General features: G+C 39.4%; 1 protein-coding gene across 1 annotated transcript in view; it reads left to right on the top strand.

Moving 5' to 3' along the window:
• The window catches only part of KPNA1 (karyopherin subunit alpha 1), a 56,581-nt gene that overhangs the window by 22,555 nt on the left and 17,005 nt on the right, over positions 1–17,021 (top strand). Inside the window, exons 6-10 of the mRNA XM_059826460.1 lie at positions 2,880–3,011; positions 11,197–11,285; positions 13,148–13,247; positions 13,811–13,974; positions 15,120–15,198. Of these exons, the coding sequence (XP_059682443.1) occupies positions 2,880–3,011; positions 11,197–11,285; positions 13,148–13,247; positions 13,811–13,974; positions 15,120–15,198 (564 nt within the window). The remainder of the gene's footprint in view (positions 1–2,879; positions 3,012–11,196; positions 11,286–13,147; positions 13,248–13,810; positions 13,975–15,119; positions 15,199–17,021) is intronic.

The following is a 17,021-nucleotide window of genomic DNA, read 5'->3' as shown; positions in this document are numbered from 1 at the left end:
TCAAATGCAGATACATCTCTAGTTTAAAAAACTTCAAAAGCAGTCGTAGACTGAGTGAAATTCTCATGGCCTTACTGGTATGACATGTATTGTATTGATTTTTACACGGAAAGAGCAAAAATCACTCGAAGTTGAAAACTCCAAGCTTGTCCTAAAGAGTTTGTAACAGAGCACTGAAAATACAAACCCCAGTACATTGCTCTTGATATTCCATTCCAACTAGTTAATTTTCCTTCATCTTGCCAAATCTGTCTGCCTGCTTGGCAGTTCAGGGTCTGCAGGTAGAACGTTTTGCTGTGATCAGTTAGGAAGTTCCTCTTGACCTCACTTAAATATTTGTTTTTACTCTGTCAGTGTTTCCAAACATGTTCCTTGGCACAAGGATAGATTTTGGGCTTCCTATTTTAGGCATTCCTGAGTCTAGCCTAGCTGTAGAAGGAAAGATTTTCAACTCATTCTGGAAACACTGAAGTATTTTTTTGCTCAGATACTATAGCTACTTGTATAGTGGATTGAATGTGGAATCTTTTCCATGTTGGTGAACTTGGAACTTTATGTGACTTTATGCTGCGTTTTTCTTCTGTGTTGTCAATGGAATACCCAGTAAAAACTGGCCTTCTGGTATCAGTGGTAGGGAGGCCTAATTTGTCTGGAATTCCTCTGTCCAGTTTTTACTCGAGTGATTTCAAGCCTTAAAAAAGCTCCCCATTTCTCCATGATCACTTAAACCATACATGAATAAGTAAATTTGTCTCGTGCAAAATCTTTTTGTGATGGAGAGAGAAATCTTAAAAAGAACACCACCACACAGATACCAAGATCATCCCTTGGATGAGATTTTCTTCCTGTTAATTAACTTTAATTACCATGAAGTATTTTGGTTTTCTATCCTTTGCCATTTGCATGTGGTTGTTCCTTAGTTTATACATCCTGGAGCATCAGGTGTCCACAGTGGAGAGGGAGGAGAGAAACTGTCCCTCACTGAACCTTTCTATACTTGCACCATCTGAAATGTTAAGTGGTGCTGACACAAGGGTGTCAGCTAATTCCCCCTTGATTCTAGTTAGATGTTGGGAAGAGCTCAGTTTAACAGAATTTCCACGAAAGATGGGGAGATCTTACGACTAGCTCATAATCAAAACTTGTTTTATAAATAGTTGAAGTAAAGTACACATTTGAGCAAGGAGAAGTACCTGCTATTTGGTCTTAAATTTGATTAATCTGTTTATACATAGTGTTTCTTCTCCGTTATGGGTATATGACTGGAGAGAGGGTGAGTCTCTGCGTTGTGAACAGTTCAGCCTGGTGGCATCCATTAGGAAGCCAAAGGGCGAGTTCTAAAATATGAGTAAGAAACCTCTGTGGTTGAAAGATGACTAACAGTCCTGTTATACTGTAACACAAAACAGTGGGTACTCGCTTCAGAGAAAGTAAAATTACAGGAAAGCAGTACATTTCATGTTGGCCTTAAGCTCTGGCCTGAACATTTTGCTTCTAGTTCATTAACGATGAGTCTTGCTGTTTTGACATTGTGTGTTTCTGCTTTATTGCAGCCTGTACTCTTTGTATATTGCAACCATGTATTTTGGAATCATTTATTCTGATCACATCTTACCAGAAGATAATTTCCCCTTGAGTTGGTCCGGAGGGCAGGATTAATTGTATTTTTAAAACTGAAGTCTTTAATAATTGTTAACACTTGAAAATTAAAAGCCTTACAAGCCTAGGCTTCATTGTGGAGTTCTTATTTCAGGTCTATTTCAGGATTGTGTGTGTCTCCTTAGCAGGAGTTGCTTTTATGATTAAATCCTAAATACAATTCCTTGCTGCTCTTCAGAGATAGCTAGTCTTGAAAAGTATATCAGGATTTTCACTGGAATACTCCTGGATCAACATCAGTTTAATAAAAATCATTAGTAATGTCAAAATCAGTTGTTTATAGCATACAACTTTCTATTTTTATTGTTCATTGATTTTTGCCTTTTCATTCCACTTTTAGCAGTCTTCGTTCTCTAGATTCTGGATGGTATCTGCTAGGATTTAGATTTAGGGTAATAATTAGTGTAATAATTTTGGGACTGAAAAGCATGCAGAAATCTACCACCAGAATCTATGTTTTCTGAGGTCTGTATGAAATGTTAAAAGTTGCATTTCAGCTTAAGAAGTTAATGCTTTTGCACATTGAGATTAAAAGAAAAATAAATTACAAAACCAGTTAAATCAAAAGATGTGAAGTGTTAATTCAGGATCTCAGTTGTACTTCAAGTCTTGAATAAAGCCATCATACACTAATAACTCTTGGCAGCAATACCAATCACCAGAGTTGGAGAGGAGCGCCTTGCTGCAGTTGCAGAGTTCTACCAGATTGTGATCACAGTTTTTTTTTTAAACCTCCTTTCCTGTTTCTTTTTGGGTTTTTTAAATGGCTTTTATTTGCTTTATATCCATGAAGTTTTGTCAAACAATGTTGGTAGTGTCTCTCGTTGTGCACCTTCAGCAAGGTCATTGCTGATTCGTTGAATGCAGGTATCGGATGTCTTGTGGGAAGACTCCTTTTTTGTGTCTAGGTTCTTAGCCAGCAAGGAAAGGCAGTAGAACAGACCAAAGGTAATATAACTGCACAGCAAAAAATAGTATTTGAAAAGCCACAGCAAACTTGATCTTGTTCTCATGAGGAACTTCTGCAAATTTTGATTTCGAGTGATACCAGTAACTATTAAGTGTATGATTCCAATTCTTTGCAAATTGTCTGTGTTAATTAGTAATATGTCATGCTTTCCCTATGCCAATTCTTTCTGTCTTTAAAAGACATTTAGTCTTCATTTTTGGTGTGGCGCAGAAGGCTCCTAGTAAACTTTCTTTTGTGTTTTGTTTTCCAGTTTGAAGCTGCGTGGGTGCTGACAAATATTGCCTCGGGGAATTCCCTTCAGACTCGAATAGTGATCCAAGCAGGAGCCGTCCCCATCTTCATAGAGCTGCTTAGTTCAGAGTTTGAAGATGTACAGGAACAGGTAAAGATTAAGAATGGTGTTGGGGTTTTTGGGTGTATGTGTGGTGGTTTGTGGGGTTGGGTTTGTTTGGTTGGTTGGTTTTGGTTGGTTTGTTTGGGTTTTTTGTTTGTTTGGGTTGGTTTGTTTTGGTTTTGTGTGTTTTTTTTTTTTTCCTTCCCCAAAAAGGAACGAGGCTATCCTGTAAGAAAGCCTTTAGAGGAAATGTAGTGTTTGGCAGTTTTGCACAACAGTCCCTTTCTACCTAGGATGTGTTAAGATGTCTAAGCAAGTGTTGTATTTTTCTTTTTCTGGAAATGATATATTTAACCACAGCCAATGGAGTAATGTGTTTTGATCTCTAATGGGTTAATATTTTTCTGTCTATTGAGGAATTCAAGAAGCCCTATTTAAAAAATTGCTTTAGAGATGGGAAGTTCATGCTTGTTTCTCCTGAAGATAAAGCATGGGTGAAAATTACTGTTTATTCTCTTCAGAGATTATAGTTTGTTCTCTACGTTCCTTACAGAGTAGATTAATATTCTTTAAGGCCCAAAGGGATCACTGCAAAGCACAGACCAAACATTTGACTTGGTAATTTCCGCATGAGGTCCATAACTTGTGTTTGAACAAGGATGTATTTTTGACATATCTTGCTTTGAAGACTTAGGATGATGAAATATTAATCATGTTAACAAATAGATTTTCAGTTAATCTTAATCCTAACATGCAAGTATGTACCTTTACTGTACAATATTGACTAGCTTTGGGTCCAGGTATTTGCTTTTGTTTCATTGTCTACTCAATTAGTAAGCTCTCTGTTTTTTCCGATAGCTGCTTACAGACCATAGCTTAAGCTTTTCTTGAAGTACGCTCTGAATTCTCATTATGAGGGTATTTCTGTGGTGGTTGGTTTGTTTTTAGGTGACCCTTTTCTCAAGATCTCTTCATTTCAGTATCTTTTCGTGGTGGTGAAATTACAAGCACTGGATATTCCAGTAGCACTGTTCCAGCAAAGCAGTTTGCAGAGGTAGCACCTCATTTTCATTTCTACTTGATACTTGGGTGTGTAAATACCCAAGACGTCTTTGCGGACTCTTTGCCACAGAAGCTGGCTGCAAGCTCAGGTTAAGCTGCTTATCCAGTATGATCCATTGTTCTTTTCAGAGTCGCTGACTACCCGGGTTCAGTTCTCCGTCCTTTAAGTGTGACCTCTGTTCTCTGTTCCTAGATGTCTGACCTCACATTTGGCTGTATTGAGATGCATGATTGGAGGGGTCCCGACTCATAAGCATGGGATCGCTTTGCGTAACTTGCCTTTCTCTCTTAACAGCTGGCTCAGAATGTACTACCTGTACTTAAAGGTGCCTAACATTTTCCACCAGACAGACACATATTTTTTTTCTCAGTTGCTTATAGCTTTCTAGTTCTTCTGCTCTGCAACTTTCCATTTTCAATGGTCTGTCTCAGGCTGAGTTATTTTGGAAAAGATTTTTTTTAAGAGAAATTGAATTCAGGTGCTTGAGAAAATTGTATTAAAGGAAATAATTATTTTTGTTGTCCATTTTTTTAGCTTTCTTTGAAGAAATTAGTCTTTGTTGTAGAAACTAGAAATGTGATAGGGAGCTTGCCAAAAGCAAGCATTTATCTGCCCATGTGAAAATCCATCTGGGCTTAGCTATATGATGCTTTTTAGAGTTTGTTTTTCTGGGGTTGAAACTGGTGGCATTACTTTCCAAATTCAAGCATCTCTTGTACAGTGCTGTTCCTGCAGCATGATTGATGCTTTGAGTGTGGTAAGGGCTACTCAATTTTTTTCTTTAGCTCCTAATGATCTTCTTGCAAGAGCTGACTTGTTTTTTTATTATTTTATTTTTTTATTATTGTTTTCATCCCTGCTGATGTTCAGAGAGAGGTGGGAAGAGCGAACCTGTTTAGAATGAGCTGTGCAGCCTTCAGCCTTGAGACGTGTGAGTTAACAGAAGAGCTTAGCGGCCACTGATAAGTAGTTTATCTGTCTCCTTCCCCCTCTGCCTCCTAATCAGCTGCCGACATGTTAAAGTTCAGGTTGCAGGCAGGCAGAGTGGGCTATAATTACCGGAAACTATTTTTCTGTGTAATTCAGGTGCTGAATCCATGATCTCTCTGTTACCAGTAGGTCTTTAAATACCAGTTACAAATTGCTCTGTAGTAAGCTGTGCTAAAGAAGGAAAATGTGCCATTCCGAAGTGTTACCTACACCTTTTCATGGTGGCTTTCTGTGCTGCAGGTCTAGAGGTTGCAGCCCTGCTCACGATTGACTTTGGGTTTAAGGCAGGCCAGCGTGAAAGAAATTCTGTTTTTTCCGACAGCTTTTAAAAAACCCAAACACTTCACTGTAATACCTACTAAAACAAAAATTAAAAGCGGTAAGTGCTTAAATGTTAGCTATTGTACTTCTGCATTACAGGATAGCAGTAGTACACAATTGCATAGTATTTTTCCAGATGACTCTCATCTCGTTTAGTGTATGTACAGATTGTTGCCCTGGTAACAAATCAGTGGGTAGTAAAGGAGGCTTTTATTTGTCACACTGTGGCCCTGTTTGCTAAAGTTGGAATACATTGTAGTGAATGAAGGAGAGAAAAGGGAAGAGATTCTTACGATTAAGGCAATTGCAGCTGTCTGAGATGAATGTACCGCTTACTGTCTGATGCTGGACAGTTTGCTTATATCAGTTTTCAGTAAGTAGATACTAGTTCTGTGTTTTTTGAATGCTCAGTGCGAAATAATTTGCATTTCATTTTGTAATTGAGGACAACTCGGCACTTTCGCAAGTGACTTTTGTAGTTAAATCTGTGTTCTGGGCAGATCTGGGCCTCTCAGGCTGAATTTCTGAAACTGGAAGGTATTTGGCCATAACTTTCTCTCTTGCAAAGTGATGATTCTTATTTTCTTTCACAGCAGTACGGTGAAGATTATTATTTGCAAACAACTCTTGCTACCTTTGCAACAAATTACAAAAATACAGGAAAATACAGAAAATATAACTATATGTTCAGGGCAGATAGGCCAAAAATTAGCCCTACGACCGTACAGTGAAGGATGAAGGGAAAAAGAAGTATTGAAAGCTCTGTTTACTAAGTCATTCATTGTGCTAAGTGGGATAGTAATTCTGTAGAAGAAAATGTAAGTGGTAATATAATTTTGTATATGCATAAACTAAAAACCAATTCATATTTAATATTATTTTAATTTGGCTTACTGGCTAATCATTATCCACTCTTTTTGTTTTACAGTAAGTCTTACAGACTTACACCATTGAGTTTATAATTTATTTCAAACTTCCCTCAGTAGTGGCTCAGGAGCAGATACCAGTTTACCTTATCTGATCATGATTTTCCCAGCAGTTATTTTTCATACTTATAAGCCAGCTTTAATCTAATGTGTTGCACTGTTTCTTTTGCATATGCTAGTTTCTGAGTCTAGTGTGATTCTAAATCATCGGTTTTATGGAAGTCAGCATGAGGGAATCTTTATAACTATGTTTATTAAACAACATGTATTTTAATGAAATTATAGCTTTTGTCTTTTTATAAGATCTCTTTCGCACTAAGCTATGCAGGCTGACATTTAATTACCCTACCATCCTTCAACTCTTTCATTGTTTGCCTTGTATATCAGTCTTTCTCAGATACTCCCTGTGATCAGTGGTCCAACCATTTGGCATCCTTTTTTCCCTCCAAAGAAACAGAGTTTATTACAGAAGCTACATCTCCATTATTTATGAAAAACTCTTTGGCTACATCTCTCCCCTGCCAGCCCCATTTCTGGTTTTGGTGTACCGATTTTTAGATTTAGTCAGTGTCACATGTCCTGGACTTCTTCCACTTACCTCGTTTTTTTCTTCCAAAAGACGTGCAGAAATTTAGATATGTCAGCCTGAAATTATTTACAGTGAAGGACTCCACCAAAGCCCTTTAGATATGTTTGAAGTTGATCTAGCTTCAGCAGTGTCTTAGCTGCAGTTCCCTCCTGAGTGCCCTTGATGAGGTATTTAAAACCCAGATGTCAATTTGGGTTTCCTTGATGAACACTGAATTTCCTTCAAAAACCATGCAAGGCATTATGCTCCCTGAGATGGTAGACATCATCTCCCAGTGACAGGAATGTGTCACTGGGCTCTGCTGGACAGCTGGTGGCAGGAGCATCCCCAGCTGCCCTGCTCTCCTTTGGGAACACTTGTGTTTTCATCTAGCGCAACCCACCTGTTTTTTCCCCTCAGTATTTTTTCCATTTCTAGTTGTATTGCTATTCCTTTTGGTAACCATCGTTTTTTTGGCAGAGGTGACCTGTGAGTCTGGTGTCCAAGTTCTGTTTGGCTTTTACATCAGCAGTCCTACTAACTAGGTTTTAGTAATCAAAATCGGGAAAAACAGTTGAGGCATGAGTATGAGCTACTTTCTCTGTTTGGGTGGATGAGGTGTGAGAAATAAGGAACTATGACCACCCCAGCCACTGAAAGAAAGGTGTTTTCGGTGTTGGGGCGTAGTAGAAGTCATCTCCTAGGAATTTGGCCTTCTGGTATCCTTCTTTGTGTCTGCTTATCCAGTCACACTTGTGCGCAAGCTAGTCTTCACCGTCTTCATCCCAGCATCAGATCCATTTCCCAAGCCAGTGGCCAAAAGTAGAGAAAGTGTTGATTCTCGCTTCATAGTATTTCTTGTCCACCAAGAGGCACAGACTCTATGCACTGTTGGTGCTTGGTTTAGCACTTGGTTTAAATATCCAAAGGCCTAATGAAATAATGTCTGAGAGCCTTCATAATCCAGGGGAAAGTGGAGGGTTGTCAGAAAGCATGTGGATTATTCACAGAAGGCACCATATGGCTCAACAGTACTCTACAAAACTTGCACTTTGCTGTTAATGACTATGGAAGTTGTCCACCACTGCAGGAACAAACACTGGAGTTTAATAATGAGTAAAATAAATTGGAGACCTGCAGCAATCCCTACTCCGCTACTAGCAATAAGTGAAAATTTATACAGGTGTGTAAAAGTAGACGCTGTCAATTGACAAGGCAGCATTTGCATTTTCAATTTACACACAACTTTGCTACCTAAGATGTTGGTTAAAAGGTCAGACTACAAATCTTAAAATTACACGTTCTCTTCATCTTCAGGTCTGGATGTAGATATGGGAAATTACTGAAATGGGACTTTTTTTAAGAGTCAAATGTGTTTTGGATTTAACAAACGATGCAATTTAATGGAATTAAATATCCTTTTACCTCTGCATCTATCCAGAAAAGAAGATAAAAACATTTAGGATGTGTAGAATGAAGCCAAAATGTTATGGCAAGCAAGCCGTTTGCACCTTGAGGAGCGCATGAAAGAAGCAATGGAAATCATTGAACATTATCCAGACAAATAAACCCTGAAGACACTTGTCATTGTTCACATGTCATCTGTGGGAACAATGACAGAGCTTTGTATTTATAGCAGTGTCTGAGGAGAAGAGTTTAAATGCGCTTGACTTATGTTCTGCAATTATCTGAAGAGCTGAAGTAATTCCTTAAGGAAAGACATCTTCCTTTCTTGAATGGAATCTTGTATATCTTTCTAAAGATATTTCAATTTCTTTGCATCTTGTGTACTACCAGTTGTTAGTGTTACAAGGATTTCCTGCAACCTCGTCTCTTACCAGGTCCCATGATATCAGACTACTCGGCCGGACTTCTCTTGCCATAAAAAATCAAGAGTGGAAAAGCAGTAGAGATGCTATTTGACTTCTCTGGTCAGAGTTTTTGATGCGAGATTTGCTGTTGCGAAACCAGTCTGTCATTCAGGGTCAGAATGGATTCTTGGATTAAGCGATTATCACTGTTGTCAACCCTAAAAATAGATATTGCTACAATGGCAGAAACAAAGTCCACAGACAAGTGAAATACGGCTTGCCAGGGCTGTTTTAACATGTGTAAGGGTGTCCAGGCAAGGAGATTGTATCTCCATACAAAGCTACTCACATGTTCAATAAAAGGAAATTACTGCAAATTCTAACTTTTTTCACCCCTAAATGTTTTTAGGAGATCCACAAGTTTATTTAGAACCAGCTGAAATCTTTGGTTCATTCCTCGGGCTTCTCATTGCTGCAGAAATACAAGCATTGCACTGAGCCACGAGCGTGGCTTCTTACAGTTTTAATATGAATGACATTTTGCAGGAGGTGGCATATGTTCTGTCTCTTAAGCTAAATTTTTCCAGTAGCTGCCTTCTATGTTTTGAGTCCATGAGGCTGCCAGACCCAAGGTTATACTTTTATTTCAGGCAAACTGTTGTCACAACAGTTGTAAAATAATAAGAATTGGAATGAAAAACACGTTTTCATGATGAGGATCGATTTTGGAGGGACGTTGCGTAGTGACGGCCGTGCTGTTTCACAGCAAAGGTCAGTATAGCCTGGTGCCCTGTCTCTGACTGCGGCTGACAGCAGAAGCCTGGAAAACAGTAGGAGAACAAAACAAACTAATCCTTCCCCAGAACAATCTCCTAGTCTCTTAACAACTTGCAGTTTAGGGACTTCCGACTGATCCATCTATGGTGTTACTGGTAATACTAGTACAGAGGAGGAGTCTTCTTATTTTGTATCTAGCAAGCTGACATCTGTACATATATTTTGTGTCTACATTGGGTTTTAGCTGTATTAATTTTGCAGGATTTGCTGGTGGTTTTGGGCCTGTAGAGTGGTTGGAGTCTGTTTGTTAAAGTAGCATCTTTTGCTACTGTTTAAAAACATGTTACAGTAGAAATCTAATGCAACAAATCAATTGGCATCATATCAATAATGAATAAATAAGTTTATTTCAGTCTATCTGAGAATTTCCTTTCTGTATCAAATTTGGCTTATTCTGTCTTTTTTTTAGGGGAGTAATTTATTTCAAGTAGAGATACGGAGAGAAAATCATGTTTATTTTGTGTGGAGAACTCGTGTATGTTCAGTTGGAGAAATAGTTATGCACCGTAACACATTTTATCGCAAATAAATACGAAGTCTTCAACTGAAGAGAAATTTGGGGAGGACATTCAGCTGCTGTCCATGATAAAAAGGATTGTTTTTGTCCTCCATGTGCAGTATTGGAAGTATTTCCAGTGGTTGTGTAGACATTGCATGGGTCTCACCAAATAAGCAGATACATGTTATCTATTTGATAAGACACTTAGCCCTCTGCTAACTTGAAATAAATAGCAAATGTGAGTTTCATACACTTCCTTGTGTGACAAAATATTGTCTGTAAATCACATGGAATTCATAAAATGGCTTTTATACTTCATATAAACTACTTTTAATTTTTTTCAGTTATAGCTCTTGTACTAGTGGACAGCGATACCAAAACCACACAGAATCATTAAGGTTGGAAGTGACCTATAAGATCATCACTTGACCCAAACATAGAAATCAAAACCAATTAAATGTTTTATTCTTATAATCGTACAGAAGATGGATTTCATGCTTCTTTTAATTATCTTCTGGTATTTTAGATCTTTTCTTCTCAAAACAAAGGGTTACAGTAGTACTGATGTCCAAGGGAGAAAATACCGGTCCTTGCATTTTGCTATGCGGATGTCTTAGTAGGCAACACTGGTTTTGTCTTGTATAGCTTTCTCTTAGGGAATATATGCCCCTGCGAACTCTTTGATTCTGAATATTGGTTAATCTTGCATATAGATTCTCATTTTCATCGCAGTTGGTGTCAGCATTCTTAATATGACTGTGTAAACAACACATACTTTTATAGATTCTTAGGAAATACTAATATGGGCTGTTCCACACAAACATTTTTGGGTAGATACAGGCTTGCTTGACCTGTGCTATGAACATCTGGAATTGAACCAGCTCTGAACCAGGAGGAGTATAGAATTAGTATGTTACTAAGTCTGAGGAGATAAGCTGATCTCTCATATTGTGGACAGAGCAAGGTTATGTCTGCCTACAAAGTCTTTGGAGACATATGTGTTGGCTGTTCTGGTATTCCTGTTAAATCTGTGTAAATATTCCTGAATCATATAATGAGCTTGGGTGTATATATGTAATACTCCACCTAAATGCATTCCCCTTCTGTACGTTGTCCAGGGTTTAACAGTGAGAACAGAGTATCTCCCACTCTAATACATACACTAAACTGATTGAGTTGTGCGAATAAAAGCAATTACTATTCTGTTTTTTGTTGCAGGCAGTATGGGCTCTTGGCAACATCGCTGGAGACAGCACTATGTGCAGAGACTATGTATTGGACTGTAATATCCTGCCCCCTTTATTGCAGTAAGTCTGTTTTAATGTTTTCCAGAATTTTGCTTCAGTGTCTGATAAGACTGAAGTTTGTTTTTTGCCTTGAAGAATAATAATGATTGTTTTTATTGTGGACTAATCAGGCTTTTTAATGGCGCCTCCTGAGCTACTTTTGTAATGGAGCTAAAATGGAAACATGTTTTAGGAGCTGCTAAGCTGGAACTATTTTATTCTACAGAGTGGGTGGATGCTTGGGCTTATTATGGAGTCATAGAATAATTTAAGTTGAAAGGCACTTCTGGAGGTCATCGAGGCAAAGCCTTCCTTCATAGTAGGTGAGATCAGATTAGATTGCTCAGCTACTTAACCAGTCAAATTTGGAACATCACAGGTAGATTCCGTAACCCCCTGGGGCAACCTGTTGCAGTATTTGACCACAGCATGGTGAAAAGCAGTGTTCTGATACCGAATCAGAATTTCTGATGTTTTACCTTGTGACAGTTGCCTCTTGTCCTGTCACTACGCACCTTTGAGAAGGGTCTGGCTTCCTCTTTTCTGCATCCACCTGTTAAACTGTTGTAGGCAGCAGTTCTATCTCCCCTTACACAGTGTCCTCCTAAGGCTGAACAAATCCAGGTTTCTAACCCTCCTGTTGTGTGTCATTTCTCTAGTCTGCTAATTATCTTGATGGTCCTCTGCTGAAGGACCGTATTATCGCTGAAACAGTGACACCATCTTGTGTGGTCATGTCCAAATTAGGATTACTCAGTTTCTGTCCTTTGCAAACTCTGTTTGCAGCAGCGGAGTTCTCCAGTGCTCTCGTAAAGACATTGGTACGGTGTGGGATGGCTATGAGAAAAAGAAACTGAGTTGTTACAGTTGTGGAAAAACTAGGTCTTGCCTTACTGCATTCCTCTTAGGCCAAAGAGCACTGTGGCTAGTCATTTCTAAGTTGTCAGGAAAATGCCTTGTTTGGAGGCTTTATGCTGGGCTTGACTTGATTAACCAACTCCGCAGATGTCTTTGACAGTGCTAGGATTGATCTCGTGTAAGGGGACTCACAGCGTAACAGCGGTTGACGCAGCTTTGGTCAGTGTGATAGCCCTAATGTGAGGGGACACTTTCCGTATGCAGATGCCATGAAGGTGCCACTGTTACAGTTCATCACCTCGTTGGGCTTCCTGTGTCTTATGGAGCAGAAGCCAAACCCTGCAGCTGGTGTGTGGATGCCGCCCCTTAACAACTGCAGGAAGAGACTGGTTTGGGGTGTTCTGTAGAATCGTGTTCTCACAAGAACCCGGTGGGCAAGGCTCTTGTATCTGGGGACTGGAGCCAGTGTGCACAGAAAGTCTGTAAACGGTGCTTGCTGTGACATACATGACTGTCTTGAATGTTTGGGAAACCCTAAACCTGTATACATGTTTTCTGAGGATAAGTTTTGTTCTCCTTCACTAGTTAACATACAGAAGTGTAGAAGTGAGGCTGATAGTCTGAGACTGACATAAAAACGCACTTCAGCGAAGAGACTACTCTCCAAAAGTACCTGCACGTCCTTCTACTTAGAGTAGTTTTGTTGCAGTTCCTGTGCCTTTTGACTGTTAATCTGCCACATCAGTATCTAAGCAATTAAATGAAGACACTTTTAGTGTAATGGTTATTGTTCTTGTCAGGATACTAGGATTCGTGTGTCTAGCATGTGTTGGTATCCAGCCATCAAGAATGATGTTCCTCAGGACGTATTTTTATAGAAAAAACCCCTAGTATATTTTGCCCTGTTGTATGTTAAAATGTAGGCCTGAGTTTATTTTAATGATTCCTGAAGTTGACCCTGCAGGGTTGCCTGGCTTTGATTTTTAAAAAGCAAAGGTTAGAATTTTTTGTTGGTTTGTCTTTAGATTGCTTTCAAAACAGAACCGTCTCACTATGACCCGAAATGCTGTATGGGCTTTGTCCAACCTCTGCAGAGGGAAAAATCCTCCTCCAGATTTTGCCAAGGTAAGAGATGTTTGAAAGGAAATGTGTTGTGAGGTGGTGGTAGCCAAATAAGCAGTACAGGTGGTGAAACTTAGAGCAGAAATATTTCGGAATTTCTCTGAAACAATGTATGGGCTTCTTACAGATGAAGTTTTTGAATGTATTTAGTCCTTTGGGCAGACATTCACAACAACCATGTTAATATTGTTGCCTCCTAGCTTTTTGTTACTGTTCCTGTACTGGAGATGACCATCCTACAGCAGAACATGACTCTGTACATCTTGGCTGCTGTAGTGCAAAGTATGGCACATCTTAGTGGACAAGTACGAGTAGAAGTTGCCAGGCATTGTACTATAGAGGCTGAAGAATTCTCGTAGTACTTTTCCGCTGACATGCTCCTCCGTACTTGTGTAGCTACAGCCCTGTGCAGAAGTGCTACCTAAGCCTGAAATTTTCTGAGTATTGAACCTTGAGATGGCAGTGCCTAGTCCTATAATGTCACATACAAAATTAACTGACATGTTAATAGATCTTCTGGCCCTTTTAATTGCACAATGCATGTATCTCTTCTTAATGTCTTACAGGTTTCACCTTGTCTTAGTGTGCTTTCCTGGCTGCTCTTTGTCAATGATACAGATGTATTAGCTGATGCCTGCTGGGCTTTATCCTATTTGTCTGATGGCCCCAACGATAAAATCCAGGCTGTGATTGATGCAGGAGTCTGCAGAAGACTTGTGGAATTGCTGATGTAAGAAATTTGTTCTGAGTAAATGTATTATCGGCTTTTTTCCCTAAAATCAGGTTCCAGCAATAGGAAGTTTAATTAGTTATGTCTTGAAATGTAGTAATTTCCAAAAAGCAAGATTTGAGTTTTAATTTTACCTGTGTTCAATCTTCTCTATTTGTCAGGAGTAACAGAAACAATGGAACTCTTTTTGTATTAGTTTTGCTGTTTAAGTGATTTTTTGCCTGCACCTAACAGCTGCATTTTTGTAAAATCCATAATATATACTGGAATCTTCCCTGTGCTGTTGAAGTCCACGGTATAATTACCTAGCAATGAAATTTCTGAAGGATGTCGAAGATAGAAATGTAAGAAATAGTAAAATTTACTAGAATTGACAGTACTAGGGACTTGAAATGTAGATCATTTCCTAAAACCTTACTGTGGAAGACTATACGCACACTTGGGTCAGTAGAGTGTAGCTGTGGGGGTTGGGGTCAGGCAGCCATTTCTTCAGGTCTAAGGGAAGGACATGGAGCATTCAGTTACCCAAGAACAAGAAATAATGGTTTTCAGTGATGTAGATAAAAAGGACTCTCAAGGCTTTTAAGATTAAAGCGAATCTGATGCTGGATTAACTAATAGAATGTATTACCTAAGGTACCTTTTTATAAAGAAGTGTTTTAATTTGAGAAAAAAATTCCTTACTTCACCCTTCCTGTTCTAATCCTGATTTAACAAGATGATGGGGGCATGCATATGATGACAGAAGATGATCAAATAGCTGTGTAGGTTAAACACACAGCTTCTCTCCGTGTTCCTCTGGCTCATTCTCTGCCTTTGCATGTGCTACATTAAGTGTGTTTCATAGCTAAAGCTGATTACTCTTTTCCCTCCCAAAGATGCCTATACTCCAAAGTACTTGTATTTTTTAATCTCATATTTTATTTTTATGCTGCTGAATGATATCTAAAGGCCTAAATATTTAGAAACCTTAGAAAGATTTACCATTAGTTTAAAATCAGAGTGTTTTGATTCAGATAGTGAGAGTTAAGTCAGGCTTAGCAGGGAAGTTTTCACCTGGCTTATGGATCTTCCTTCCTTGAGGATGCTAAAGGTGGAGATGTTTCAGGATGGTTAACACCTAGATCTTTCCTTGGTAATTTTAGGCACAATGACTACAAAGTTGTATCTCCTGCCTTACGAGCTGTTGGGAACATCGTCACAGGAGATGATATCCAGACCCAGGTATGGATTCACTTTCTCTTGTGTTGTACTGCCGTTCATCTTTCCGTTAGTTGTGGTAACCTATTCACAAGCACTCCCTCTTGTTCCTTTTGAAGTCTGAAAGTGAAGGCTTGATGCCACTACTTGCCTCAAAACCTGTGATGGTTTTCATAGTTTTTCTGTTCAGTCCTGAACTGCTGGTGATTCCATAGCTATGTCTGGGGTTTGTGTAAAGCTGTGCAATACCCTTCGAGTTTTTCTTTTCTGGTTTGTTGAAAGCAAGTCTGCCTCTTAGGCTGAATTTTTTTTCTGAATGATGCGTCATGGTAGGGCCATCGAAGGCCTGTCACATTTGACGCTGTTGACAGTCTGTGATGAATATGCCAAAAAAGAGTGTCTGGTCAGATTTTGGATGGTATGTAACTGTGTCAGGGTACGTGCTTGGAGAAGCGTCGGTAGGAGGCAGTGACGTCCACCACTGTATTGGAATTAAACTGGGAGCCAGGAAACCCGGTGCTTCAGAGGCACTAGGTTGTCATCCTGCTGCGTGGTAGGTTTTGCAAGAGGCAGCAGCTCGCACCAATTTTTAAAATCTGTGGGAGCAGAGAGTCTGCTTGCACGCATGTGTTACCTGTCACCCACTGGTGGCAATCTCTTTTTAGATGTAGAGCAGAAGCTCCAGTGAGGGGCTTCTGCTGTTGTACCTTATGTTAAGGCTTTTTCCCCACTCTGTGCATTCTGATACCCTATTGTGAGGCTCGATTGGTAATAAGAGGAAGGAAAGTACAGAGTAGGTTACTGCTTTTGAAACTTTACTGACTCTTGGCCTCCATCTCTAGTTTACAAACTAAAAAGCGTGCCGGTGTGGTGCAGAACTGCCTGACAAATGCACAACCAAATTGGATTGAAGTGACGGGCTCAAAGAGGCTTGCTGTGGTGGGCTCTTGACTCTACTAAAGCTGATGGCAGAAACGGGATCGATCAAAAAGCGGTAGTGGCTGCGAATGGGGAGGTGTGTGCAGTGGAGGCAGTGAAATGGACATCCAGGAGGCAGTGGTAGCAGTTAGGGATGTGAGGTGATGTGAAGAGTTTGGAGAAAGATGCTTTCAGTGAGGTGTAGATGCATAAAGCTTATGATTCCCCATCAAAAGCATTAAATTACTTCTTCCATGTAAATTATGCCGAGGTTAAAATCCAGGTTCCTAACCTTGAGGCTTCTTTCAATGCTTATTTTTTGGTTTGTGTAAATGTATCTTTTGGAATTCTGTAGAACGAGATTAGAGACAAAGATGACTTAGCAGCAGGACACTGTTTGAATATCTTATCTCTAGTGCTGGAGGAGGTTAACATGATTTTTTGATTGTTACAATATTTTTCCTGTAGCTGAATTGCATAGGCTTTTTTGTATTTTCTCAGTGGCTTTTGTTTTGCAGATCAGTCATAAGAATGAGGTGCCTTTTGTGATTTCATAGTTTCATTAAAAATAAAGCGACAAGGGATCACTATATCACATGTAATGCAGGTCATTAAATACTGCATAAATTGTAGATTTCAATTCAAGAAAATGTTTAAGCATTTTTGTTGCATGCAGTTTTTTTCAAGAGGAGCATACCATAAGCAGTTCTCTAGAATTTTAGGAATGCTGAAGTAGGATAGTTTGATAGTCCTGCCTGCAGATTGTGCTGTATGCTAAAGAGGGGTCCAGAACGCATATGAAAGTCCTTAATCAGGGGTGCGAGGGCAAAGGAAGAGCTCAGCGTTGACAATCGATACGTTTCCGAGTATGTCAGCAACATAGAAAACAGTTGCCTGAAAACTTCTCCGTACAGCCTCACAGCACAAAC

Source organism: Gavia stellata, chromosome 1 (genome assembly GCF_030936135.1).
Source record: "Gavia stellata isolate bGavSte3 chromosome 1, bGavSte3.hap2, whole genome shotgun sequence".
NCBI classification, from domain to species: Eukaryota; Metazoa; Chordata; class Aves; order Gaviiformes; family Gaviidae; genus Gavia; species Gavia stellata.
This window is presented reverse-complemented; position numbering and strand designations above follow the sequence as displayed.